At 49.0% G+C, this 27788-nt stretch overlaps 1 protein-coding gene across 1 annotated transcript in view; it reads left to right on the plus strand.

The window, feature by feature from the left end:
* Cit (citron rho-interacting serine/threonine kinase) overlaps positions 1-27788 on the plus strand; it is a 176240-nt gene that overhangs the window by 66226 nt on the left and 82226 nt on the right. Inside the window, exons 11-14 of the mRNA XM_042055883.1 lie at positions 6710-6893; positions 23564-23669; positions 24590-24733; positions 25998-26117. Coding sequence (XP_041911817.1) covers positions 6710-6893; positions 23564-23669; positions 24590-24733; positions 25998-26117 — 554 coding nt within the window. The remainder of the gene's footprint in view (positions 1-6709; positions 6894-23563; positions 23670-24589; positions 24734-25997; positions 26118-27788) is intronic.

A 27788-nucleotide genomic window follows, 5' to 3' on the forward strand; every position in this document is an offset into this window, starting at 1 on the left:
AACCCACTGCCCAACCCTAAGTCATGCATCAGCCTTTTCCCCAGTGTCAAAGCTTCCTTCATTACATAGGTAAGATAGCTTTTATTGTTATTATTATTTTGTAATTTCCCCTTCATTTCTGAGTATAGATCTCCTTGTCCATTGACGGGCGGGACATCATGTAGTTGGGATGAGCTAAAGGTGGCTTTGAGTGTAGTGCGTTAGTTGAACATTACTAAGCATGGTGCAGACACAGTCCTGATTCATGGCGTTATCATACACTCTTCACCTACACGCCTTTGTCCTTGTGACACGGTGCTTGCTAGCTGCCCTTCATCTTGCAATTTGGTACAACAATCTGTCAGTCACTTTAACTGATGACTTAGAGTTTAGGGGTACGCTTAGCCTCCTCTTTTCTCCTCCCTTCCTTTCTTTTTTCCTCTCTCTCTCTCTCTCTCTCTCTCTCCCCCTCCCCTCTGGTAATATCTACCTGCCTAGCTGTTGTCAGCCTTGTAACTCTTGGTGCTGTTGCCTCAGCCTCCCAGGCTGTGGGATACAGGCATGTGTGTGGCCCCATGCCTGGCCATTTCCTTTTCATCTTTTCTTGAAATGTGTCCGTTCTTTATGACCAGTTGAGCACTCTGAATTGTGTCTTGAACTGAGTTCCATGAAGTGGTGAGAAACCAGCCGACATCGTCACGGGTTGCTCCCCGAGAACCTCTATTCCACACCGACCAAGGGTGGCCTCCACGGGATGCTGAGAGCTGCTGCAGAATTAGATTCCAGCGCAGAAAGCTTGAAAGACGAGGCCAAAACACGATAGTCACAGCGTTCGTCTGTTACATCGAGAAACCAGAAGCGGGCATGGGAGAGCTCAGTGGGGCATGCTGGGAAGTGGCTGAGCAGGATGAGGGCACATGCTTCTTACTTCACTGCATCTGAAAAGTAAACAGTTTTGAAGACAATAAATTTTCCTCCTAAAGCTTTTAATGTATGTCAGGATTAGAGAAGGAGAGGGAGGGAGGGAAGGAGAAAGAGAGGGAGAGGGGATTTATGAAGGGAAGTTAACTACAGTTCTTAAAATAGCCTTAATCTACTGTCTGTCTTTTAACCGGGGGTGGGGCTCCCCTCAAAGTTACCTCTGCCACTAAGGAGAATGAGCCCTGCTGTCACCTCATACATGTTGATTAATTTTAAAAAAGACAGGGAAACACTCCCCACCCCGTTTTTCTCCTTGTCTTTTACAGTGAACAAAGAGCTTAGTATGTGACTTCATCAATATGGTGTGGCGTGAGGAGAACAGTGATGTCACGACACTGTATAGGAAAATATTAATATAGGTGCTCATTAACATATTTTTCAGACAGAACAATCTTGGCTTTAAAGCTTTCTCATGTGATCCACACGTCGAGTGAGTGCCTTTTTCGAGTCCAGTACTGTGTTAGTCTTCTCGTTGCAAGGTCCGTGCTCACGTCTTTCCACCGTGTGTTTGCTTGTCAAGCATGCGTTGTGTACCTACTATGTGCCTGGCAGTGTTGCTGCCTGCTGGGTCAGCATAAACTTACGACCCACTTAAAATCAAGAGGATTTCAATGACCTACTAATTCTTTTTAAGCCAAAGGAATAACACAGTCTTACTTTTTACGTGTGTTAAGTGTGGGTCCTACATGCGCCACAGCACACACGTGGAAGTCAGAGGCCACCGTAAGCGGTCAGTCCTTGCTGCTTCCCACTCTCTCTTGCTTTTCTGCCCTGCTGCGTTCTCCAGACCACCTCACCTGTACGCGTCTAGACAGTTCTCCCGTCTCAATCTCTCATTCCACCCTAGTGCTGAGACTATGCGGGTGTTCCTGGAGCCTGAGCTCAGGTTGTTGGACTTCTGTGGCTAGTGATTTTTACCTACTGAGCTCTCTGCAGCCTCATCCTCCCCTCCCAGTGTCTGAAAAAAAAAATTCCACGTGGCATAAGAAGTCTTCCTGCCTCCTTCACTGTGGTCTCAGACATGGCGGGTTCTAGGCTCGACCAAGGGTTTGTTTTTTCGTTTGTTTTGTAGGTAGGAGAAGTAAAGTAGATCATTGAGGGGGAGGTGCAGAGGAGACTAAGGTCTGTCTCACCTCTCCTTTGGCTCACTGCAAGAGGTCCCCAGTGACCCTCGTGAGAGCATGCTGTCTTGGCTGAGTGAAGCTTTGGGAGACAACTGGCCTTTCCCTGTGCGACCTTCCGTATGCTAACCTCTGGGACTTCCCCTCACTGTTAGTCTGTTGGAACTGGGCCATTCCTTAGTTCCCGAAATACTTAGCCCCGAAATAATCACACAGAAACTGTACTCATTAAATCACTGCCTGGCCCGTTCACTCTAGCTTCTTATTGGCTAACTCTTACATATTAATTTAACCAATTTCTGTTAATCTGTATATGGCCATGTGGCTGTGGCTAACCAGCTAAAGTTCCATCTGGTCTCTCTCTGGTGGGAGCTACATGGCTTCCCCCTAACTCCTCCTTCTTTCTCCCAGCATTCAGTTTAGTCCCCCCCCCACCCCACAGCCTACCTAAGTTCTGCCCTATTAACAGGCCAAGGCAGTTTCTTTATTCGTCAGCGGTATTCACAGCATACAGAGGGGAATCCCACATCATTAGTCCCTGTTCCCACTGAGAATTGTGGTTCATTGTGCTGTGGAGTGAGGCTCAGTCATTCTTCTATGCTGATGGTGGGCATGGCCCCCACCTAGAGGGATCACCAGACTCTCCCCGTTTCATCTAATTGACTTGGCCAGGCCCTACAGGTGTTCAGCTTTTTTACTCTGTGTCTCAGAGTTCCAGTGACTCCCATCTCTGGGACTGTGAACTATGGGCACACACTAGTGCACCTGACTTAGATTGTTCCTTTTTTCAGGCCCTGGAGAGCTAATTCTCTCACCAGTCCCAATGTGCTTTGTGTGGAAGAAGGGTAGTCCTTCTGCGTGTCCTGGTCATCTGTGTTCACGCAGCCTTTCCCCCCCGTATGGAATAAGGGTAGTCCTTCTGCGTGTCCTGGCCATGTGTGTTCACGCAGCCTTTTCCCACTCGTATGGAATAAGGGTAGTCCTTCTGCGTGTCCTGGCCGTGTGTGTTCACGCAGCTTTTCCCCACTCATGTCTGCCAGTGTTCGTGTTCATTTCCAAGTCATGGTTCCCGCTCGTGGGACACCACAGATGCAGACAGGCTGGCCCGGCTGCAGTTTCTTAGTAGCTCCCGCATCTCTTCCCTGCTAAAGGGCCTAGACAAGGGGCAGCCTCATCCTTGCTGGAGAGTCGGCTCATTGCTGGGCCACTTCTCTTTAGCTTTGAGGCTATGATTTCTCACGTCACGTGGATGATGCCCTCCAAACCCTTGTTCCCAGAAGGTCCTGTTGTTCCGAACTACCTGACTAGAGGTTGATATTTCTAGCTTCTAATCTGTACTGCGAGTTTTCCAACCTCTCACCTTGAAAATTGTCTGACCTTTTTGTATTCTCTTTCTCTTTCTTTGTGGGATTGAACCCAGGGTCGTGCCCAAGCTAGGCAATATTCTACCACTGAACTATATTCTCAGATTCCTTTGTGTGTACGTGTGTGTGTGTTTGTGTATCAGTGGCTACGTGTGTGTGTATGTACATGTGTGCTTATGCACATGAAGGCCAGGGGACAAACCTGTGCCATTCATTAGGTACCATTCATCTGTTAAAAAAGTGAAAAGAAATATGTGTATAGTTTTGTGTGCATCTATACCTGGGTACCACGTGTGTGCCTGATGCTGGTGGAAACCAGAAGAGGGCGCCAGTTCTTCTGGAGCTGGAGTTACAGAGGGTTATGAGCTGCCATGTGGAAGAGCAGGAAATGCTCCCATCTCTTTAGCCTCGCTCCTTTTTCTTTTGGAGACATGATCTCTCACTGGCCTTGAACTTACAAGTAGGTGAGGCTGGTTGACCATGGAGCGTCAGAGAACCTCCAGTCCACCACCCAGAACTGATATGTTTTAATGCCATCCTGTTTGACTTTTATTTTTTTTAAACATGTGGGTATTGAACTCAGCTTCTCACATTTCCAATGCAAACATTTTACCAACTGATTTATCTCCCTGCCTCCTGTATTGGTCTCACTAAGTGACCTGGCCCTGAGCTCATCTGTTGCCCTGGCAGGTCCTCCTCCTGCAATCCTCCTGCCTCAGGCCTGTGCTGTCAGCCCTAGCTCTTTTTAATCTTGACCACATGACGCTGGCTTTGAGCTTGACAGAGTTTTTCTGATGAATCTTATTTTATAGTACAGAAATTCAGAAATCATAATTACTTCACTGAGGGTGGCTCCTAGCCCTCTCTATTAGTCATCCCCTTCACGCAGAAATGGGATTCTATTTTAGTCTCCTACAGATAAATTAGTATATAGTGGAAAGGGAATTCGACTTCTGCGAGGAATTAATCGCTGTGATGGAATTAACACAAACATTCACCGTGATGTGTCTGTGCCTCGTACAGCAGAGACGTCAGTGCAGATGCATGTGTGTCTCACTTCAGCGACTGTACACCAGCAGTAACAGTAACGACCACAGGTCACCTTCATGCATGTTTACTGTATGTGAAGAGCCATAATAAGCACCTTATATAGATTAATAAATAAACAAAAGGAAGCCATTCAGCAGATGGACCGGGTCTGCCATTGTCATCCCAATGCCCAGCGAGCAGAGACAAGAGGGTCACAACTTTGAGGCTAGCCGCACTTCTTACGGAGACTCTTTCAAAACCGGAAATAACCTCGCAACCTGTGATGCCTAGAGAGGTCGAGTGACTTTGCCTGGGTCACACGACTTGTGAGTGGGTGAAACTGGGACTCAGTTCTGATTGCGAGCCGTGAGCCATTATTAGCCCACCCACCACACGTGTGTGTTAGTGCCACCTCCGTGTCCCCGTCAGTACGTTTCCAGTCTTTATCTGGGGTTCCTTATTTTGGGATGGATTCTTTCTGATCCTTACACATCATAATTTCTGTTATTTTAGTTTTATTTTATTTTACTTTGAAGGGAGTCATTGGGTGACTGCAGTCCGGTTGGGTTTGCTCCAGGGTTGTTGGACGTGCAAAGGGGATGTGAGCCAATGCTGTCAGTCTCAGTTTCCTTCCCGTAAGCTAACGTTTATAGTTAAAGCTTGTAGCTCCTGACTCCAGCAGGGAGGAGGATGCTCCCGAGAGCCTGGAGGTGTTAAACCATTTTCTGCTGCTGCGCATTTTACATTTTTGATCATCTCTTTTCCACCTCACCTTGGTGCACCTGAAGCTCTGGGGATGCTCTTTTGCATTTCCCAGAAGCAGCCAGCCCTCTGTATTCATCACTCTCTCCTTCGCACCCTTCCGTCTTCCCCGTCACCTCTCCATCATCCCCGTCACCTCTCTGTGCTGCTTTGGCTATTGTCCTTGGGGAAGCCTCGGAAACAACCGGATTCTTAGGAGTCCGTAGGCTGAAGACATGCTCGCTGCTCATTTTCCCAGCACTGAACTTGGTCCGGAAAATAAGAGGTTAAAAAAGAAGTCTGGACCGTGAAGGACTGTGACAGCTGTCCTAGGGGGAGCTCTAGCGAGCCCTGGTGGGCAGTGACTCATGCTGCTCTGTCACTCAGATCAGCTTTGGCCCCTGCCACGCAGGCGGCCAGGTGGGGTTACAGCCAGAGCAGGCACTAAGGAGTGGGGAGCATGCAGCCTGCACTGCGGGGGATGTGATACCGGCTTGCCAACTTCCCCCTGCCTGGTCCACTGCGGACGCTCTAGCCTGCAACCATGGTAACACTTCTGGCTGGAGATGCCCCCGGGAGCCCCCTACGATGGGCAGGCCGCTCACATCCCTGAGTGAGAGAGCCTAGTAGGTCGGCAGGCAGCAGCGACGCTGTGATGCTCCCCCTAGCTGGGAATCATGCCATAAGGAGGTAGGAGCCCTGCTGCAGATGTGTATCTGTGGGTCTCTGTGTCCCCCCATTGGCTCTGGCTGCTGCAGATCACTGCAACTTTATTTGGCTGTTTTTGATTATATGGATTGAACTGCGGTAGATTCAATGGGCAGGATTGTGCTGGGGAGGAGAGATAATGAACTAAAAAAAAAAGTGGTTAATAAGATCTCCAAGTAGATTCGTCTGGCTATGAATGAAGCCGACTGCAGTGGTAACCCAGTGGTGGCCCACAGCCTCCCCAGTCCCCCCCCCCCCCCCCGGCCTCTTCTCGCCTCTCATTCTGGCTCAGTCATGAGACATACATACCTGCTATCTGACAGCGATGGATGTCGCTAACTAGTGATCATGTAGACCTGTCTGGAAGAGGGGCTCAATGGGTTTAGATCATCTGGAACCCTGGCATTATCCAGCTGGCATGGAGTGAAAGCCTTCTGGAAATGTCAGGCAGGAGCCGTCTGCTCAGGTGAGTTGCCCAAGTGCTTCCGCAGGAGCCAGGTGGCCCTGTTTGACTTCTATCTTTCACTTTACCCCCTGCCCTGAAAGGCAAGCTGTCTGCGGGTTGGTGGCCATGTTGGCAGCGAAGGGGTTAATCCCTTGTTGCTGTAGGAGCCCAGGCTGGGTCTGCCTGCGCTAGGAGCTGGGTTGAAAGCAGGCGCTGCAGTGCTGTCTCCAATGCTGAAGGAGTAAGGCGCTTTTTTTTCCCCCTCTCCGCAACAGTGTGGAATTCATCTGAATTTTTCCCCCCCCCCCCCCCCCCCGCCTTCTTGTTTTTCTTTTAACCAGCTCCTCCCCCCTTCGTTCCCACCCTCAAGTCTGATGATGACACCTCCAATTTCGATGAACCAGAGAAGAATTCGTGGGTTTCATCCTCTCCGTGCCAGCTGAGCCCCCCGGGTTTCTCAGGCGAAGAACTGCCGTTTGTGGGCTTTTCGTATAGCAAGGCACTAGGACTTCTTGGTAGATCTGAGTAAGTGTCAGCGTCACTTTCTGGGGGACTTGCATGGATGCCTGGCACAGGGAGCCAAAGGTGGTGGTGCTGGTGGCTGAGGGAGGGTGGGGGGAGTGCGGCGGAGGGAAGCCTCTGAGCTGCCTGCGTTTGGAGAGCAGTCTACCTGTTTGGGGCTTGTGGGGCCAGACTGTTGATGCTCAGTTCCCCACGGTGTGTTCGGTGCCTGTTCCTGCCTGTGGCATTCTCGTGGTCAAGTGGGTACTTTAGGTTACTTCTCTCCGTCTTCGGTCTTCCTTAGAGGGAGGAGAGAGTGGGAGATTTTTAGCTGTGCAGCTCCTTGGTCAGAGGGGAACCGTGTCTGAGTTAAACTGAGCCCGTCCATCCATCTGTGCATCCTTCTCAAGAGGGCAGCTGGCTGGTATCTTGGCTGTACTGAAAGGATCCTAAACACCGGATCTCACAAGCTAAAGGTTTCCCGATGGGTTTAACTGAGCTGCAAGTGGCTGAACCAGAGCTCTAGCCGAGAGATGGTGCTCGGCTCCTGTCCAAGTATGCTGCAAGATCAGAGCTCTGGCAGCTGAGCCGTTCTGAGCCGGGAGAGCACCCGTGGCCAGAGGAAGCCCCATTCCCGGGAGCCCCCAGGAGGGAGTGTGATGCAGCTGCCACTGATTCACAGAATTTGGACTTCACAAGGGGGGGGGGGAAGAAAACCCTAAGCAAACGAAGCAACTAGAATTAGAGATAGCCAGGAATCCTCTTGACCTGGGAGTCGTTCTCTGTCTTTACAGGAAGCGTTTAGGTGAGGCGGCCGGGCTGGTTTGGAGGGTCCTGTTTCCAGACTTAGAATTAAAACGCAGTCGCCTGGGATGTGGGGGGCTTGTTGACATTGTTTTTAGGGGAGCGAGTTCCCCTAGGAAGGTCTCAGGCCAGCTGCGCTGTTCCCCAGCGTCCCACCCTCATGCTGAGGTTCTTAGGGCTGTGTTGGGTTACTAGTTGCTGCCCACTTAGGAGAAGAACACATTTTTATTTTTTTAAAAAAGTCTCTCCTTGGTAGATTCATTCATACCTGCTTGTTGTATTTGTAGCTCAGATATTGATTTGAGGTATGGATAGAGTATTGGTTCCTGGATGGTGTCACCCCACAGGTGCAATTTTGAGGTTCTTAAAAAGCTGTCAGATTTTTTTTTTTTTTTAAACAGGAAATTGAGCATTTGATATAAGCTAGGAGAGTGTGGGCTGTTCTTGATTTTTGACAGGGGCTTTTACAACGAAAGATGCCAAGTTGGGCTTCCTTTATTACCTTGCCTGAGGTCTGGGTTTAAAATCCAGGTGATGTCAGTATTATTAGATGTGCCTTTCTTGCTGATCTGTTCCACCACCCAAAGCATCCCAGAGGATGGTAGGAGAGGCAGAAATCTCACTAGCTGTTGAATGTGGCAGAAGACAGATTTGCAATGACCCAAGCAGGGCTGGGAGTTCTGGCATTGGTATCAAGGATCCAGGAAGGAGTGGAGGCCCAGTGGTGAAGGAAGCATAGTTAGTGGGCAGAGTAACCTTGACACAATCAGCACACTGAAGGTCACAGATCTGAGCTGGGAGACGTGCGTGTGGGGAGTTTCTGCTCTGGTTAGTAACGGGCTGGATGTGTCGAGAGAAAGCTGTCTGAGGTTCAGATCAGTGATCCGAGAAACCTGGGAGGCCTTGGGGGAGTCAGGTTTTGGGGTCAAAAGGCGGGGGGGGGGATGATGGGCGGGAGCCCGGGCACCGTGGTTAACCTGAAGCAGAGTGAGATTAATTGCTTGTTGTTCAGGAAGACTCTAATTGCTTCTTTCTGCCTCTCGGAGCGCCGAGTAAAGGGGCATCTTAGCATTAGGGCCCAGGCACCGGATAAACGTTGACTGAATTTACTCATGAGCCTTACCCCCCGGAATGTGTTTGTGTTGCTTTCTGAATTTGAAGGTTTGCGATTTCACTTTTGGCTGTCCAAAAATCTCTCTCTAATGCATCAACCAAACTTCCATTTATACCCCAAAAGAACGTTTTAATAAGATTCTCGTAAAAATAAAATTCCCTTTAAGAAAGCCGTGCATTTGTTATCCGGAAGACATAACTGGAGGCGTCTTATCTTTGGGGGAACTTGATGCTTTTTCCTATGGCAATTTGGGGCTGGAATTATCAGCTTTTCTTCTGTCTTGAGTCTCTCTCTGTGGTACTGTTGTTGGACCTCGCTACTTTGCCAGATGTGACTCCATGGGTGAAACCCATAGCCTCATTTTCAAACTCCTATCCACCTGTTGGCTGTAGGTGACCCTGGGCATGTTATTTGTAGGTGACGCTGGGCATATTGGGTCACAGTTAATTGGGAAGCCAATCAAAGAGCCTCAGAGATGAAGCTGCTCGGCAGCTCTCCCGCAGCTTCATAGACGTGCGGTCGCAGGACTCACCGCAGGCGGTGGCGTTGTCTCCGGGTACCATCTTTGCTCTGCGGTGGCCTCAACTTCCTCCCTGTGTTTCTCTCCTCCCGCTTGTCATTTTCAGCGTCACAGGTTTGTGTTTGCGCCACAGTTACTCGGTCCTTACACCATGGAAGGAACCGCGGAGGCTAGCTTGCGCCACACTGGGGAGACTGACCCCAGATTTGTCACCAGTGAACGGAATGGAACGTTCAGAGGTGGAGGCCGAATGAGCGAGGACTTTTCACAGAGACCGTGGCTGCGGGAGCGATTCATATTGTTGTGTTGTGGTCTCTCCTCACATTTTAGGATCTTTCTCTTTTTGCAGGAGACCCCAGGCTATTTTTAAGCCAGCCGTTGCGCGCGTCGTTAATTTTAGGTTTAGCGAGAAACTCGGTCTCAGCGTGTTGATGAATGAGGTGTAGGGAGAGTTCCTTGCTGCCCGAGTTGAGAGCAGGGGAGTTTGGTGAGAGCCAGATTCATTCGGTTAGGTGTTTTTGGTGAAGTTAGCTTTGACAGGCATCTTCACCAGTGACTCTCTTCATGTCCTCCCACCCCACCCCAATTCCCATGTGGTGCCGGGCATTGAACCAGGGACCTTGTCTGTGCTAAGCAAACACTCTTCCACAGTGACCACTGAGCTACACGCCCGACCCAACTCTTTCCTTTTTTTCTCAACAAGAACCCAGACCCAGTTCCCATGCCTTGAATACCTTGAGCCCCCGTTTGCTTGAGCTTTACAGTAGTGGGGTGGAAACAAAACTCAGTTAAGTGGAAGGTTTAAAAATACCATGGCTCCCAGCATCCCTGCTCTGTTGTCAGTGTGGGGCGAGTTTCTTCATGTCCTTCTTCCTGGACTGAAGCACCGCCTCGTTATTTCTGGCCGAGCCGACATTTCTGCAAGGTGATGTGATCCTGATGCGGCTAGATTTGTACGTTTGCGGGTTCTGGGTGAGCTGTCTCAGGAAGGGTGCTCTTTCTGTCTCTGGGCACTTTTTCTTTCCTTCGTGTGGATCTGGCAATGCAAGGGTCAATCAGACGTGATGGAGGAGTGGAGCTGTCTGACATGTGTCCTCCCAGATTTCAAATGGCCGGTTTTCAGTGCCTCCCCTTTTTGTGGTTGGGAGTTCTTTGCACAGTATTTTCCTCAGTGGTGACAGGGTAACCAGGACATCTTCCCAAAGGGCTTCTGGGAGAACCAAAACAAACAAACAAACAAACAAAAAACCATATAAAGCATTTCCTCTAATACCTGGCACATGAAAAGACCTCAGTCAATAGCTGCTGCCCTGTCTCTTGCTTCTTCTGACACGTGAGTCTATGTTGATGTAGAACTCTTCCATATGCCAAGAGGCAGTGGAACTAGGGAGTTCCAAGTCTGGCCAGACTCTCCAAGCCTCGGGAGTTTTTCTCCTGGGAGTGCTTAGATGTTCACGCCAACTCCAAGAGTAACGTCTAGTTGACAGGAGGAGTAGGCCGGAGGACAGAAGGACAGGATGAAGTCCCAGACATGTGCTTTCCCATCAGGTTCACTGATCGAAGCAGATTTGCTGAAACAGATCATAGAACCGAGCAGGTGCCTTGGCCGAGGAACCGTGGGGTGAACGAGTAACAGAGTCACTGAAGGGGTGAAGCTGACTCGTGCTCTCGTGCTGAGCGAACGGTGATGACCCTCCTTGCAATGCCTGCCCATTTCCCTGCGCAGGCTGGGGTCTGCAGGGCAGGACGGGTCTCACTGATCCTCATTGTCCCAGACACAGGAAGACATGGCAGGCCCTTGGTGAATATGCCTGCTGTGATGAGCTCACCCATATGCTGTGCAGGTGGAGGATGAGGGTTAAAGGTCAGCTCTGTAAAAGACAGCGTATTCGGGTCAGTGGAGAGGAAGGTGGAGAGAGCTTCGTGGACAGAGGGCTAACCGGAGCCTATTCTCACAGGGTGACCAGTGCTCAGGCTCAGTCCTAAGCATCTCACACAGACCAGATTGCTCTAGCAACCCAGCAGCCCAGGAGGAAGGACTGGTCACTGTTCTCCCACTCTGCATGTAAGGAAGCTAAGGCATGGAGAGGGTGAACCTGTCCACTGGGCTGTGATGCTGTACCATATAAATGCCCTGGGCAGGAGAAGTCAGGAAATGCTTGTGGGGTGCCCAAGAAGTAGATGCCATTCTGGAGAATGAAGAGCCATGAGGTTGGGACAGGTGTGGAGAGAGTTGACAAGCTGATCACAACGCTGCTTTTGTTTTTGCCTTTTACGTGTTTATTGAGTATGTGCGTTAGTAAAAAGGTCTCAGATACCTTCTCATTGAGAGACACTGACTTGGGGTGTATGTGCGCGCACATGTGTATGTGTCTGTGTGTATGTGTGCATGCATGCGCGTGTGTGCATGCATGCAAGTGTATACATCTGTGTGTATATGTGCATGTATGCCTATGTGTATGTGTGCATGTATTTGTGTTGTGTCTGTGTATGTGTGTGCACACACGTGCGTGTATGTGTATTGTGCATGTGTGTCTGTGTGTGCGTGCATGTATGTACCTCTGTGTATGTATGTATGTATGTATGTATGTGTGTGCACGCATACAGGCACTCGTAACCACTCACATTCTGACTTGCTAGAGAGAACTTCATTGAGGACAGGGAATGGCACTGACCCTGGCCTTCAGGCTAATCGTTCATAAGCTGCACAATAAACGTCCCAGAGGGTGATCCAAGTCACCCCTTCTGTAATTGTGTGTCTCCTGTGTAGCCCAGGCTCAGCTTCCTTCATGGCTGTCAGTGAAGATGCTGTGTGTTTCTTTTTTTTTTTTAGATTTATTTATTTATCATGTATACAACATTCTGTCTTGATGTATGCCCACACGCCAGAGGAGGGCGTCAGATCTCAGTACAGATGGTTGTGAGCCACCATGTGGTTGCTGGGAATTGAACTCAGGACCTTTGGAAGAGCAGCCAGTGCTCTTCACCACTGAGCCATCTCTCCAGCCCCCATGCTGTGTTTCTTCAGATTGGTTTTTGTATTCCAGGTGTCTCCAATCTCACCTCCCTACTCCAGAGAGGGAATGGGAGGGAGGATCTACCCATCAGTCTTACTTTTTTTTTTTTTTTGAGCTACTCAGGAGTGAGGGGAATCTTCGTTTAAAAACTGTTTTCCCCAGAATGAGTGTACAGGTAGGCCTGGCAGCATTGTCTGTCATCCAGTGCTGCTGAGATGGGAGGGAAGCCGGGATGGAAAGTCCCTGTAGGCTCTCAGAGTCTCGGTGACAGGTGTCATCTGACCTCCACAAACATGCTGTGACATGTGTGCACACACAGACACACAGAGGCAGGGAGAGACAGAGACAATCAGATACAAGGAGAAAGAGAGACACAGAGACAGGGAGAGAGAGACAGACAGAGAGACATACAGAAAGGCAGGGGGAGACAGAAACAGAGAGACACACACAGGGGGGAGAGAGAGAGAGAGAGAGAGAGAGAGAGAGAGAGAGAGAGAGAGAGAGAGAGACAGAACACTGCTTGGCGTTGTGTTTCCCACACATATCCCTGTTGGAAGTAGTCTCATCTGTGACTTGGGTTTTTAAATAGCCAACAGCAACGGCAGCTTCTTCTTGCCGTCCCCAAAGGCAACCTCTACTATATCCAATGACTTGACGGCAACTGCCCTCAAGTGCCTGGCGCGGCTTGTGTCTTGCCATTAAATGGGTCTTAAACTGCTCGCTCCTCTCTGGGTATTGTTTTGGGTTTTCTCTTCTTTTGCTCATTCAGGTTTTCTTCTCTTGAGTCAAGCACACCTTGTCCTCCAGCTGTCTCACCCTGTTCTCTGTTTAGATTCAGTGCATGCGTGCCTCTCAGCCCTGGCAGGACCATTCTGTCACCTTCTGCTTGTCTTAAAGAGGCTGTTAGGAGCTCAGGTCCAAACAGTCCCACCCTAATCTTAAGGTCAGGCAGGCTCTAGAAGATCTGTTGAGTGCTCTTTGGAGGCCCCCACAGGCTAGACCTGTGGTGGTCTTGGGTCCATAAGAAGGTGATCATTGACTGAGCGTGCTTCATGGTCCCAAGCGTGCTCTCTGCTTCCTCTGCCTTTTGCCTCCTGGCCTCTCTCTGATGAACCTCCTGAAGGAATCGTTTGTGCTCAGCACCTCTTTTGTTCCACTCCCACAGTTCAAGGACCATCTCAGAAGGTATTGACTACCCTCAACCAACAAAGCGAGCCACCGGACAGTGTTAATCATCCTGTCTCTGGACAGCTTTCTGCTTTGTCCGCTGGGTCATGGACACTCGGTTACCCCCCACCTCTGACTACTCCTTCGTCATTGTGTAACTTTCTGTGTCTAGGCCCTTGAAACACGGGTACCACCCACTGTCCCATGAGCCATCCATTCAGTTCTTGACTTTACCTTCCATTTCCGCTGCCCCTGCTCTTCTTCAGTCTAGAAGCTACCACTTCCCCACCCTTCTAGACAAGAAAATGGTGTCACCCTGAGCACTCTTCTGCCTCTTGCCGCTCCCCTCACTGGCAAGGCCTCTAAGCTTTTCCCTTGGTGACACATCTGTGCCCATCGTTCTGTCCTCACCATCACCCCAGTGGACATTCGCTTCGACTGGTGCAGTCGCATCCCAAACGAGCCCTCTGCCTCTGGTGTTCCTGGCTGCAGTCCATTCTCCACGGAGAGTGCAATTCCTCCAGAGCCTAGGAATGATGTAATTCTCTTGTGGGCACCTTCTGCAGCATCTTGGTGTGACATTCAAGCTCACTGTGCCAAGACCCTAGCTTGTGCTCCCAGTCCTACCTTCCATTGTCTCTAAGTCTGGCCAAATTGCCCAGGGCTCCCTGAGGACAGACAGGGCCTTGTCTTCCTTTTGCCCCCAAACAGGGCTTCACCTCGGCAGGTCGACTTTAAATTGACTTTAAATTGAGTTAGACTAAAGTGGTCAGGGTTGTACTAATTCCTTCTGCTCAGAGTATACAGCGTCTGCTGAGTACTTCCTGTGGGCCTAGAGCTTTTTATCCTAAGGACTTTCCATGCATTGTCTCACAGCCTTGCCATAGTACACGTGATAGACACCGAGACTCAAGGAAGTTGAAGTCTGACGCAGATCTAAGACCTGTCCCATTGTCCCATGTCTAGGGACCTGAGGACCTCCGTACTTGAACCTCTAATGGTCATGGCTGCTAGTTCATGTAAGAATGACGCACTTGTCTAAATAGTCAGGGTTAAGGAACAACTTTCTGGAGGGGTTAACCCACACAGTCTCAGGTGTCCCGTAGCTCAGTACTCTTCTCCATCCTGTTTAGATAGTAAAGCTGGAGATTACCGAGCCTGCGTTCCCCTCTGAGGCCTACACAAGCTCACCCTTAGCTTAGAGCTCATAGAACATTCTTTATTGGGGGAGACTAGCTATAGCACCCCTGTGAAAAGTCCAGACTTGAGAACCAGACAGGCAGGGGTTTGTATCCAGGATCCACCCCTTGGCAGTTTTATAAACGGGGCATTTAAGTTCTTTCAGATTCTGCATGCTTGCCCCTCTCATGGGTTGTAGCAGTGTCTGCTAGGTTTCCTGCAGAGATGGGCGAGTCTCACCGTTCCTGCCTGCAGCAGAGCAGGTGTTCTTGCCTGCTGTTAGTGAGGTGTGCAGACGGAGCCGGCTGCTCTTGCTTCTTCCCTCTCCCCAGTTTCCTCTTCATAAAGACTTTTCACTGGTTTCTGTCCATTGAGAGAATTCAGTCGCGTGTGGGGTACCTGCTGGGTGCTCTAATATCTGCGTCCAATTTTTTACTCTTAACAGAGTCTGTGGTACATCAGTTAAGCCTGAATTTCCCATAGAACACTCTTGTCAAGATCCAGTTATGGTGAGCCTGGGCCTTGTGCTCTTGTCTCCAGCAAAGGTGTCATCTGTTCCCTCTTCCTCTTGGGCACTTGAGTGTCCCCTAGATGGGTGTGTGTTATGGTAGATGCTGCTGCCCCAGGACCAAGCATGTCATCTCTGATATGGGGGCCGGAAAGCTTTCTGTACAACCTTGACCCTGCACAAAAGTTCTCATTTGGATTCCTTTATCCATGATAATCTGTATATTGTACCTGCCTGATGCCCACACACCATTCATTCATTCATTCATTCACTCACTCACTAACCTAACAGAGCCACAGTTCTAGGCTTACAGGCATAAATGTGAATAGAACAGATACCATCCCTGTCCGCAGGAAGTCACCATATGCAAGAGACAGATTCAGATGGTGGCAAAGGCTCTATAGAAATCAGACCAAAATGGGGACCAAAGTGGCATGGCCAATTTAGACACCCCAGGAGGGTCTCCCTGACATGAGCACTAGGAGTCTGCTGGAGAAGGTTGAGTCACCGGAGGTGACACTTCTGACCTCCCATGAGACTCCTCTGTGAATCTACTGTGAGGTCCTGTGAGACACTGAGCTCCGCTCTAGGCTGGGTGTGGCAATGGGGCTCTCTTCACAAGACTCATGTCCTGGCGGTACAGGTGAACACACCGTCATTCCGTCATTCACTCAGCAAAGTCTTGCTAGCCCACCGTGTGTCACGTACTTTCCAGACAGCGAGGCTTCAACAGTGAGAATGAGGGGCACAAACCCCTGACTGCAGGTAGGATCTGTCAGAGAGTTAGTTCTTGGTTGCATGTGGAAGGTTATTCCTGGTCGAGACGAAGAAGAAGACTTTGAAGCCAGGACCACACTCCTGAGGACCCAGCCAACAGAAAACCTATCAGAGTGTTGAAGAGCTGGAGCTCCCGGCTTGGGAAGTGTGGTCTTAGGTCAAAGCCTGGACTTAAAGCATGGAATTACACTGAGTAGGAGGCTTGATAGGATTTGTGTAGGAGCGTGGTAATCTCTCTTGACCCTTGTTGGAGGGTAGATGCTAGAGGGGACGAGAGTTAAATTCAGAAGGATTAATTAGGTGTTTGTAGTCATTCAGAGAAGTGGTGGGAATATGTCAACAAAATTCTCAAAGCGAGGCACTCACATAGAGCCGGGAATGGTATTAAAGAAATCACATGCCTGGCTATATTTTTATGACTAGTGAGAGTTTTGAGAAATGATTTTTGAGCTACCTATTAATCATTCTAGAGCAAATGTTTCCACTCAACTGAACCCATTGTAGAGGGTTTGTGTGTGGTGTGTGTGTGTGTGTGTGTGTTGTGTGTGGAGAGAGAGAGAGAGAGAGAGAGAGAGAGAGAGAGAGAGAGAGAGAGAGAGAGAGAGAGACTCTCCAAAGCCAAGCAAGAGTCCGCAGCTCTCCAGGACAGTGGCATTTTTCACGTTTCCAAGGGCTTGCGATGGACACCACTGTCTATCTTAAAATGGGCTTATAAAGTTAGTTCATAAATTTCAGAATGTACAGTCTTAAAAGCCAGCGTATTTTTGGAAGCAGGAGGCTGCTGGGTTTTAAATTCTCTTGCACTACGCTGCTGCTTGTGGTTACATGTATTTCTAGTGCTGTTGGCCACAATTAAGGTGAGGCCCTCGGCTGAACTAATTTCGATGAATCCGGCTTCAATATTGAGTCTCCACACTTACCTGTCTCTGAAGCATGTGCGACCTTGGTCAGTGATGGGGTGATGGGGTTTTCAGGCAGGGGACGGCTTCCTAATGAAGCAGGTGGATGACTTGATTCTCACAGAAGATTCTAGGCCTGGAGGTTAGAGTTGACCTAGTCCATGTTCTGCTTTGTGGGGTAGAAGTACTGTATTCTCATTAGATATGGAATATTCTGTTAATAGCTTTCATGGATTTTTCTAAGTTATATGGGTTATTTATAGGCACGTCACTGGTAAAACTGAATTTTATAATTTTTCTTAAATGTAGAGGTTCCATGTAAAACAGTTTTTGGGTCAAATGTAATATGTTAAGCAAACGTTCTCGCGACTGTAGAGGTGCTGGCAGTTCCCACTTTCTCTGTCTTGTACCGTCCCCTCTCTCGATACTCCTTGGGTCTCTGTAATTATAAAGCAGATGTATATATCAGGAAGAGATGTTGATTTCAGAGTAAAATTTTCTAGAAAAATAGAAGCTGGGGAAAAAAAGGAAAACCCAAACTTGGCTCAGCGCTGGAAGAGACAGCACTGCTGTGTGTGGGCGGGCGACTGCATGCACCCGCTGCTCAGAGGAGCCGCTCCTCTCCATGGGGGCAACTGGCTGTGCATCTAAGACGTGGCCGGGAGAGTAGGCAAGAGCTGTGTGGGCAGGCTGCGCATCCTTTTATTAGTGACTTCATTGTACTGCGTCCCAGCTAATCCAGAGCACCAACTGCCTGGACTTCCGACATCGTTACTGTTTCTCGTTTAACGGTCCCCTGCCCCCCAGCCACCGCGCACTGGAAGGAGAGTTGGTTTTGTGTGTGTGGGCTGAACTGTGTCTGGAGGTGGCTGTGGACCAACGTGGCTCGTGGATGCTTTTGGGTTCCTAGACTGTTTTGAGCTCACGCTTAGCATCACATGGATAGATAGAGGTCACCTTATTCCATACGGCCCACCCCTCCCTTTCCTCTATGGCTTTGCCCCTCCGAATATCCTCAGTTCTGTCTGGGTTCATCTATTGCTGTCCAGCCCTGAAGAAGTTGAGTTGATATTTGAACTCAAAACCATCTATTGTAGACGCCTCTACTTTTAACTGTCTGGCCCTCTCACACATAGGATAAGTATGTAAAGGGACTGTAAGATCAGTTCTTAATTACTCTGGTGCCTTGAGGATAGAATGCCCATCTCACAGGTCTGTGGGGAGTCAGGGAGGGTCAGGGGGTCAGGTCTGCGAGGGCCCTGCAGCAAGAACACGCTACTCAGGATGTTCCCTCCCTGATGGTTCCTTAGCTGCGGAATGGAGACTTTCCTTCCCTTACAGCTTCCACACGAGGGTTTCTTAGCTTGGCGCTGCGCTGTTGATGCTGTTGGCTGGGTAACTCCTTCAGGTCCTTCCTGTGTGGTATAGATTATTGAGCAGTGTCTCTAGCTTCCTCATGCGGAATGTTAATAAGGTGCACGCGCGCGTGTACACACACACACACACACACACACATACACACACACACACTTTCCTGTTCCTCAGACCCTCCCTGACACCCACCCTGTCCCCAACATGCCCCCACCTTCAACATGCCCCCCCATCCCAACTTCTCCTTCAATGCACCCTCCACCCCCACCCCACCCCCGCCATTAAGATGAAAGAACATTCTAAATATCACCAAATGTATCCTGGAATATACATGGGAAAGCCATTGGGCTTGAGAGGATTAACTTTCTTTAAAAATGAAATTTACTTTATGTTGAGTGTTTTACTGCATATGTGTCTGATTTCCTCCCTTCTTCCTGCAGTTCTGGGCCACAGGCATATACTATGGCCTCAGAATTTTGATGAAGAACTTTGTAGAGGAGTGATCTTGTTTTATTTTTAACTTTCCTTAAACAATATAACCTTTAGATATTGCCACGCTTGAATTTTGGGAGGACCTTAGCCCCATGACCTGTTTGAACAACAGAGCTGTGTGAGGTGATGGTTTGATTGCTCTAGGGCGAGCTTGGATGAGGCCTCTCAAGCTAAGGTTCGTTTCATTCACGTTATGGTCAGTTTCAGGAAATAGCATTCGCTGCAAGTCAGAAAGATGGCTAGTGGCATCTTAGAGACAATGGATTGTGCTGATGTTTCGGGATGGTTGCTAGGGCATGTGAATCTGCTGCATTGAGAAATGCATATTTGGGGGCTGGAGAGTAGGCTCCATGATTAAGAACACTTGCTGCTTTTTCAGAGGACCCAGGTTTGGTCCCCAGCACCCACGTGGTATTTACAACCCCTTCTTACCTCAGCTCCACGAGATCTGATGCTCGCTCTCTTCTGGCCTCTTTCTGCTTCTGCATGTTCTTGGTACACATAGACTCTCTCAGGCGCTTGCCACGGGGACTGTGAACTGAATTACCTTAGTTGTATGAAAGGTAAATAGCATGTAAGGGTTTTGAGCTATATCTGGCTCTACTTTTTTCCCCTTAGAAACCTATGGAGATGCAAAGTTGGGCATCTTATAATCCCGCCCTTTGTGGGCTGAAACAGAAGGATCATGAGTTTGAGGCCAGCCTAGGCTACACAGGGAGACCCAGTCTCAAAGAATTAAACTCAGGTGGTGGATAAGCATGACTTCAGTTGCGGGAACCCGTGTGGTGGAAGGAAAAGTTCCCTCAAGTTGTCCTCTGCTCTACACATGAGCATCACGGTGCACACATGTACACATGCTACATACCTAAAGCAATGGGTATATTAAATGATACGGAATGCTGGGTTTTGGTTGGTTCATTTATTTATTTATTTATTTATTTATTTATTTATTTATTTATTTATTTTTCAGAGACTGAGTTTCTCTGTAGCTTTGGAGCCTATTCTGGAACTAGCTCTGTATACCAGGCTGGCCTCGAACTCACAGAGATCCGCCTGCCCCTGCCTCCCAAGTGCTGGGATTAAAGGCTGCGCCACCACCGCCCGGCTGGAATGCTGTTCTTAATCATTGTCTAACGCTTGTACTTGTCCTGAAATTGAGAGCTGAGTTCCCACTCAGGGAGGAACACAAAGTGCTGTCCTCACATAACCAAATTGCCACAGGGGAGCAGACGCCCAGGCTGGCCGTTCTGGAAAAGCCTCTACTTGAAACCACGCACGCTCTTCTCCTTAGCACTCCAATCCTGACTATCCTTCCAAGTCATCATGGAATTTAACGAAGATGACACTGCCAGGCCGAGCCCTTAGTTCCTGCCCAGATTGAACTGGCCTTGCCCCCAGCCTTGGCTACAAGCGCGCCATCTCCAGGTGATGGGTCGGGGTGCAGGAAGCTGCCCAAAGCTTCCATGACCCTTGCCCTCCATCAGCAGCTGTTGCCATGGGCTGAGTTTAGTTGCAGCATTCCTATCGGAGGTTTTTTTTTTAGATGTGATTTTTATTTATTCTTTAAAAAAAGAGGCTTCTTTAGCATATTTATTCTGAAGAGCTCTTAATTGCCGTACTTAGAACTCTTAAATGTGAGCGTTTGTCAAGCGTCAAAATAGCAGAGTGAGCCAGTGGACCTGGGGTGACGGCTGCATTGTCTCCCGTGAGTGCTCCTCTTCTGCATCCTGGGCCCCATTAAACAGTGGCCTAGAAATGCCTTTTCTTTCTTTCTTTTTTGGTGAATAAGCAATCTGTTTTGTACCCACAGCAGCGGATATTCAACATTAAGCTCCACTGGAGCACGCCCTCCATGTGGCGTTGAGTTTTGTGAGCCACGTCCCACTCCATATCAGAAAACCCATGCAGTAGCTTGTCTAAAGGGTGCAGAGAACTGTGTCCTGTGTTGTCGTCCCTGTGTACATCCTGTGTGCCCCTTTGTGATGTGTGGGTGACCCTCGATTACTACAGGACCAGGGGCCATCTCTGCCTGCTCAGGTGGCCTGGGACTTGTCTCTAACCTGCCCATCCAAGTACAGTCAGGAATGAGGGAAACTCAAGGCCATCCTAAGCAATCCCTGTGAAGGCAGGAAGAGGGTGCGTGCGTGTGTGTGTGTGTGTGTGTGTGTGTGTGTGCGCATGCGTGTGTGTCTGTGTATATTTTGGCTAGTATATAGGCTTGTGAGAAGTGTTAAAAATTCCTAGCTCAATGTGAGAGTTTAAAAAAAGATTTATTTCTGAGTTTTAATCCTTGTTGCCCATTTCTATGAATAATCCTCATTTGTCTTGATGTGAACAATAGCACACAGCACGCTCAGCCCCCTGAGTGTTACCATTTCAAGCAACTGTTTGAGGCCTGTGAGGCACGAGCTATTTACAGAGTTGTAGGGATCGTAATAAAAATGGCACCAGTCATAGTAATGGTTGGCATTTGTGTGTGCCAGGGCTGTGCTTGGGGCTCAACGTGCACTATCTCATTGAATTGTTGTGCGGACCCTGGGGTGATTTGAGAATTACCCATTTTACAGGTGCGGCAGCTGAGGTTAGGGAGGCCACACAGCTTGAAAGTGGTGGGTCAGATTGTATTCCTGTTGTTGATCCACTTGCCTGCCATTGCGTACAGAGAGCTGTCACACCACCCTGGCACTGGGCTGGCTGGCAGCTGTAGCAGAGAGGTGCTCCACATTGCCACAGGGGGCTGATCTCTTTTAGGCCGAGGAGTAGTCTGGAGCAGCAGAAAACAGAACTTTGGCCTGCTGGGAAGACCCCGAGTGCTCATCAGTAAGCAGCTCCTGCAGTCCTGTTACCAAGGCAACAAAGATGGTACTGTGGGCAGCAGTGGGCACCACCATGTCCCTCCATGCATAACAACGTTTGCTTGCTATGGCCTTGACTTTCTTCCTTCACCCAGTGTTTAAACCCCCATCCAGGTGCTCATTCTCATGCCCTGCACATGTGTGAGAGAGCCCTTCTAGTCCAGACCCTACATAGCTTGTCATGCAATTTTTATAATGTTTCCTAAGCACGACATCGGGGGCCCTTTCAGTCTCTCACGTCCTGTGGACTAACAGAAACCATTTATCAACCAGCAGGTTCTTTAATCTCTGTGTGCCTCACTTTCTTCATGTGTAACATGAGGATAATAGGTTGTGTCTTCCTCAGAGAGTTGTGGGGAATAAAGAATTAAAACATGTCTAGCGTTCAGAGAGCACCAGGTACATCCCAGGGCTCTGTGAGCGTATGCGTTTCACACTGGTGCTGTAACAAGTCGGCACAGGCCCAGAGGCGTGGAAGAACACACACTCACTATCTCACAGTTCTGGGAGTTAGAAGTTCCATGTGAGTTTCTTTTGGCTCAAGACAGCCTAGATGAGGTTGTACTCTACCTGTGGGCTTTGAGGAGAATTAGCCTTCTCGTCTTATCCAGCTCCTAGGGTCCACCCATTTGTGATTTGGTGGCTCCCCATCTTTGTATTTGTGTATGGTGTGTGTGTGTGTGTGTGTGTGTGTGTACACTCATACACGTCATGACACCTGTGTGGAGGACAGGGTACAACTTTGGGTGTTGGTCCTTGCTTTCTACCTAGTTTGAGACAGGCCGCTGACTTTGCTCTCCACAGGCCTGGGAACTTCCGGGCAGTTTCTTGGCTCTGTCCCCGACCTTGCTGTAGAACACTGAGTTACCCGTACACACTTCTGTGCTGTGCTTTATGTGGGCCCTGGGGATTCTAAGTCCTAGCCTGCCTCTGCATCTTGTGAGCAGTTGTGTAGCATGTTCAGATCTCTGGCCCTGCCCCCTGCCTCTGTGCTTGGCTTTCTGTCCCCCACACCTCTGTTTCTATTTTATGAGGACTTCTGTGGGGAGGATATTGGACCTTTTCAGGTAATCCAGGATAATCTCTGCATTTCAAGATCATTAACTTAATCACAGCTACTGAGTGTTCATGTGTGGTAAGTGAGCGCCATTTGGCTCATCACTGTAAGCATGAGCTGTTTACAACAAACACAACAGAATGGAAGTGGCTAGCTTGGGGGAGGAACAGACAGACTTCATAGTGTGTTGTTACAACACACCGCTCGGTCATGTCTGTCCTGCCTCAGGGCCAGTATGGCTGCCGACCCCTGTCCCCGCTGCTTCCTTCCTGTTAGATCCTTTTGTATCTAGAACCTTCTCATCCCTGAGGTCTCAAATGCCTCCTTCTCTAAGAAGCCCTCCTGGGTCATGCTTCCTCTCTTCCCCAGCCTCTCTCGTTCCACTGTGTCATCAGACCACATCCTTGTTCCTCCTCTCAAGTCTCTCCCAGCCGTAAGCCTTTTGTTTCTGAACCTTCCTGGTGCATTCTGTCTGCTCTCCCTGGAACATCAGCTTTGGGAGGAGCAGGGACCCCGTGTGTCATGTGTACTCTACTATGTGCCGGTGGCACAATGAGTGTTGAAGCCACACCTGTTGAGTGTGTCAGTGAAGGGAGTAACGCGGGCCTAGGGCTGTGCGATGAATGCTCATACTTTCCTGTGTGACAAGTTCTGTTCTTACCATTCCACTGGACAGCTGTGCACACCAGGGCTCCCAGAAGCCAGTTTTGTCTCCAGGTTCCCTTGACTCTGCACCAAGTCTACCTGCCACAGCCCTTGCTTCCTTCTACTTCCTTGCCCCGTGCGTGGTTTTAATGCTGCTAGAAGATGCTTGGGCCAGCTCCGCTGCAGAATGCAGGCAGATCTGCCATTTCTGCTGCAATGTCTGAACACAGCTCCCGGGCTGACGGGCATACCATTTGACTTTTTTTTTAATTATTATTTTTATATTTAGGTCTGTTGTGTCGGGTCTGGACTCCCCTGCCAAGGCTAGCTCCATGGAAAAGAAACTTCTCATCAAAAGCAAAGAGCTGCAAGACTCGCAGGACAAGTGTCACAAGGTATTTATCTCCGCAGCCGGCCTCCGTCCTTGCTCCAGGATCCTCCCGCCAATAAATGCCAAGGGACCCGCCGGGGGCCACGGCTGGCACTGAGCCTCCTGATCCCTGGCTGAAGCCGCACCTCCAGCAGCTCAGAGGGAGATGAATTCGGGCCTAGACTTTGCCATAAATCCTTTAAATCTTAACCAGAGGAGACCCTGGATTTAAAACAGCCTGTGTCTCAGCATGACCCAGCCCGATGTCTGCTTCTTCCAGCAGGTGGCCTGGGTCCTCACCTGTGGCTGAGATGCATCCCATCTGCTCGGATTGAGGCGAAGTCTCTCTTCCTAGTCTTTTAAACTCCTGCCTATGTCACGGCGGCCACTGTGTTGATTATGCTCAGCGTCTCTTAATACTCACTGTTCCTGCCCAGAGGCAACTCTCTGAAAACTTAATAAAAAAAAAAACCACTGCTTGTGCGGGACTCCTAAGAGCTCAGACGAATAATTACCCCTCAGCCTCGTTCTGGATCTTTCCTCTAGATCTTTGCAAGGAGATGGGGGGGGATCAAGATGGATTTAGGATAAAATATAAAATTAAAGTGACATCTGTATAAGCCAAACCGATACCAAAAAAAAAAAAAACAAAAGGTGGAAGATGACAGTAGCTCTTTTGCTAAGTGGGTTAGAGAAGTGATCGCGCGGAGCGGGACTTGGATGACAGGAGTGACCTAGCGTTTGGTGGCTGTCTTTTTGAAGAACTGTGTGCTCCTGGGCGAAGAAGCAATGGTATTTCCATCCCAGCTCTTGGCGGATTAGCGGTAACCCCTCCCCCCCGCCCGCCACCTCAGACCACCAGGTGGCCTAGGGGCCTGCTTGAGACGTGCTTGCTCCCACGAAACCTCCTTGGGCCCTTTTAACCCTTCCGTGTGTTTATTTCAGATGGAGCAGGAAATGACCCGGTTACATCGGAGAGTATCAGAGGTGGAGGCTGTGCTTAGTCAGAAGGAGGTGGAACTGAAGGCCTCTGAGACTCAGAGATCCCTCCTGGAGCAGGACCTTGCCACCTACATCACAGAATGCAGTGTGAGCCTTCCCCAAAGCCCCCCCTTCCCTCGGAGGCGGCACTTCCTGTTGTGTGTGTCTCATCCTGTTTCATGACAGCTCCATGAGGCACATCACAGCCAATGGCAGAGAGTAGAGACAGACAGAACAGAAAAGATTGCGAGTTCCATGATTGCCAGAGTAGCAGGAGTGAGGTACGAGGTCGCTAGGAAGGAACTGGTTTTCAACAAAAAGCCCATGCTGGCTGCTGGGCACCACAGATCCTGGAGATGGGAGTCAGCTGTCACTAAAGCCTTCTGCAGAGAGACTCCTGACATCTCCTGTCCCAACCTCTCTGGTCTACGCTGTGTCAACGTGGTCAGCTCTGAGGACTAAACTCCCAAATCTGTACCAGAAAACATAATTCGAATCTGTTGGAAATCAATTTTTTATTCAATTAGAAGCACGGTAGTGGCGAGGAAATTCAGCCCTTGAGATCCAGACCCTCTGTCATTATTGCTCATACAGCTCCATTTTTTTTTCCTTTCCTTCACAAGCGTAGACTGTCTTCTCCATTGTCTTGTGGAATTTTTCATTCAGGTGTTTCTCTGATGTGCCCAGTTAAATAATCTTAAGAGGTTGAGTCACACATTTATAAAGTCTTTTATTTTTTTTACACATGGGAGAGGAAATCTATGGAATGTGGCTGATTAAGAATAACTGCGATGTTTGTGTTCCAGACTTGGCTACCTTTCAGTGGTGGGTGAAGTCCTCCATCTGTCTCTCAGATGTCTCTGTCAGTGCCATTGGAGCACAGAGGGGAGTGGATGGGTGATAGGCATCTCGGAGGCTAGTCAGGAGGCAGACAGTCTACTGGACTCTGAAATAGCAGCCGCATAGACGATGAAACGGTTACTTCTTTGAAGCAGACGTATGCACGCGAGAGTCTGGAAGAATTCACTAGATAGTTATGGAGGTGGTGGTTGTAAGAGACATGGGGTCTTACTGGTTTTCAGTCCTAACCATACACGTAAGTATCTGTCAGGACAGGTAGATGATGCCAGGCTACTAGCTGGTAGAGTTGCAGGCTCGGCCCGTAAGGTTGTGAGCGTTCGATGACGTTTCTTCCACCAAGTGGCTTTTACAGGGCGAGAAATGGAATCAGCAACCACTGGGAGGTGTCCGCTCTGGTCTGTTACTCGAAACCATGCCGGTGTCTTCGAAGCAGCTTGCAGCTGTCCTGATGAACGTCTTCGACCAGAGTGCGACCCACGGGCATCCCTATTAAAACCTGTGCTTTCTGCAGAGCTTAAAGCGAAGTCTGGAGCAAGCACGGATGGAGGTGTCCCAGGAGGACGACAAAGCCCTGCAGCTCCTCCACGACATCAGAGAGCAGAGCCGGAAGCTGCAAGAGATCAAGGAGCAGGTATGACCGCTCCCTCCGAGCCCAGTGGCCCTGCAGTTGACGTCAGCGTGTTTGAGAGGCAGAGGTTGCTGGAATAAAGGGTGGAGACATAGAGAGAAGCAGGTGACCACGTGGGGTCTTTAGCTTCTCTGTGATCGTATAGATCGCACCAGCTTGCTTGTTCTGCCCTTTCTAAAGGCCTCAACCCATAATATCTACCGCTTTTAATAAAGACAGTGAGCAGACAGGTCTGACCTCCTACATACTTTCTGTGGCTCTCACACCAAAAGTGACTTTTGTGTCCTTAAATGATCGGACAAAAAAAGAAAAAGAATATTTTGTGGTATGTAATTTTGAAAAATTCATCAAATTTCAGTTTGCCTAAAGATTTATTGGGACACAACCATGCTCATTTTATTTGTCGTGACTTTGATACCACAGAGGCAAAAGCGAGGGGTTTTCAGGGTGTATTTCTATAAAGCCAAAACTTCTGACTCTGACTTTTTACCAAAAGTTTACCAACCTCTTCTTTGGATGGTCCCAAAAGAATTCAGTATTCTAATAGCTTTTTAGATGTTCTTTCCATTGTCAAGAGACCACGATCATCCAGTTACACATTCACACGCTCATGGACATGCCCCGGTCAGAATTAACATAACAGATCTGGGTATACAATCCCACTCCCCTGAGTTTCCAGAAGAGAACAGAACGGAGACCTTTAAACAGCCCCCCCCCCTTACTAACAGGACTTTCTCTTGAGAGGCCCATTTTTATATCGCCCCATTGTTTTCTTTTTAGCTTGGATTTTTTTTTTTGTCTTCTGAAGACACTGTAAATAGAAACTTTAATGAAGAGATGGAAATGAGTAATTGGAGAGCTGAATTATCAGCTGCCAGGCAACTCTCATTCACTTCAGGAAACCTAGTGGGAACACTGACAGAAGAAGTGAGCATTCTCATCTCTGGGTGGTTCAGACTTGGCCGTCTGGATGGCTCAAATGAAAGATTCCTGCAGATAGCTTAACTTGTTAGCTATCCTTTAAATCAGTGGATTATCCCGGGAGGTTTGTTGGCATATTCTCCTTGTCACCTCAAGGTTTTTGTTGTTGTTGTTGTTGTTGTTGTTTTGTTTTGAGAGGGTTCTCTGTGTAGTCCTGGCTGTCCTGGAACTCATAGAGATTTGCCTGCCTCTGCCTCCTGAGTGCTGGGATAAAAGGCATGCACCACCACAGCCCGGCTTCAATATTTCTTTCTTTTCTTTTTTTTTTTCCGGTTTTTTTTTGTTGTTGTTGTTTTTTGTTTTTTGTTTTTGTTTTTGTTTTTGTTTTTCGAGACAGGGTTTCTCTGTGGCTTTGGAGCCTGTCCTGGAACTAGCTCTTGTAGACCAGGCTGGTCTCGAACTCACAGAGATCCGCCTGCCTCTGCCTCCCGCGTGCTGGGATTAAAGGCGTGCGCCACCGCTGCCCGGCTTCAATATTTCTTAAATGGTAGGTTGACACCCTCTTGCTGTGTAAAAGCATCATAAGTGAATATGCACTGGGAACTTTGCAAATGGGTCATAACATCTCTGCACGGCATCCCCTGGGAGGCTCTGAAGTGTACACACATGCCCTGAGACTTCTGCTTTGACAGGTGACTCACACCCCTTTATCAACATGGGTTTTCTTTTTTTCATCCTGAAGGCTGCAGGAGG

Source organism: Arvicola amphibius, chromosome 10 (genome assembly GCF_903992535.2).
Source record: "Arvicola amphibius chromosome 10, mArvAmp1.2, whole genome shotgun sequence".
Lineage (NCBI taxonomy): Eukaryota > Metazoa > Chordata > Mammalia > Rodentia > Cricetidae > Arvicola > Arvicola amphibius.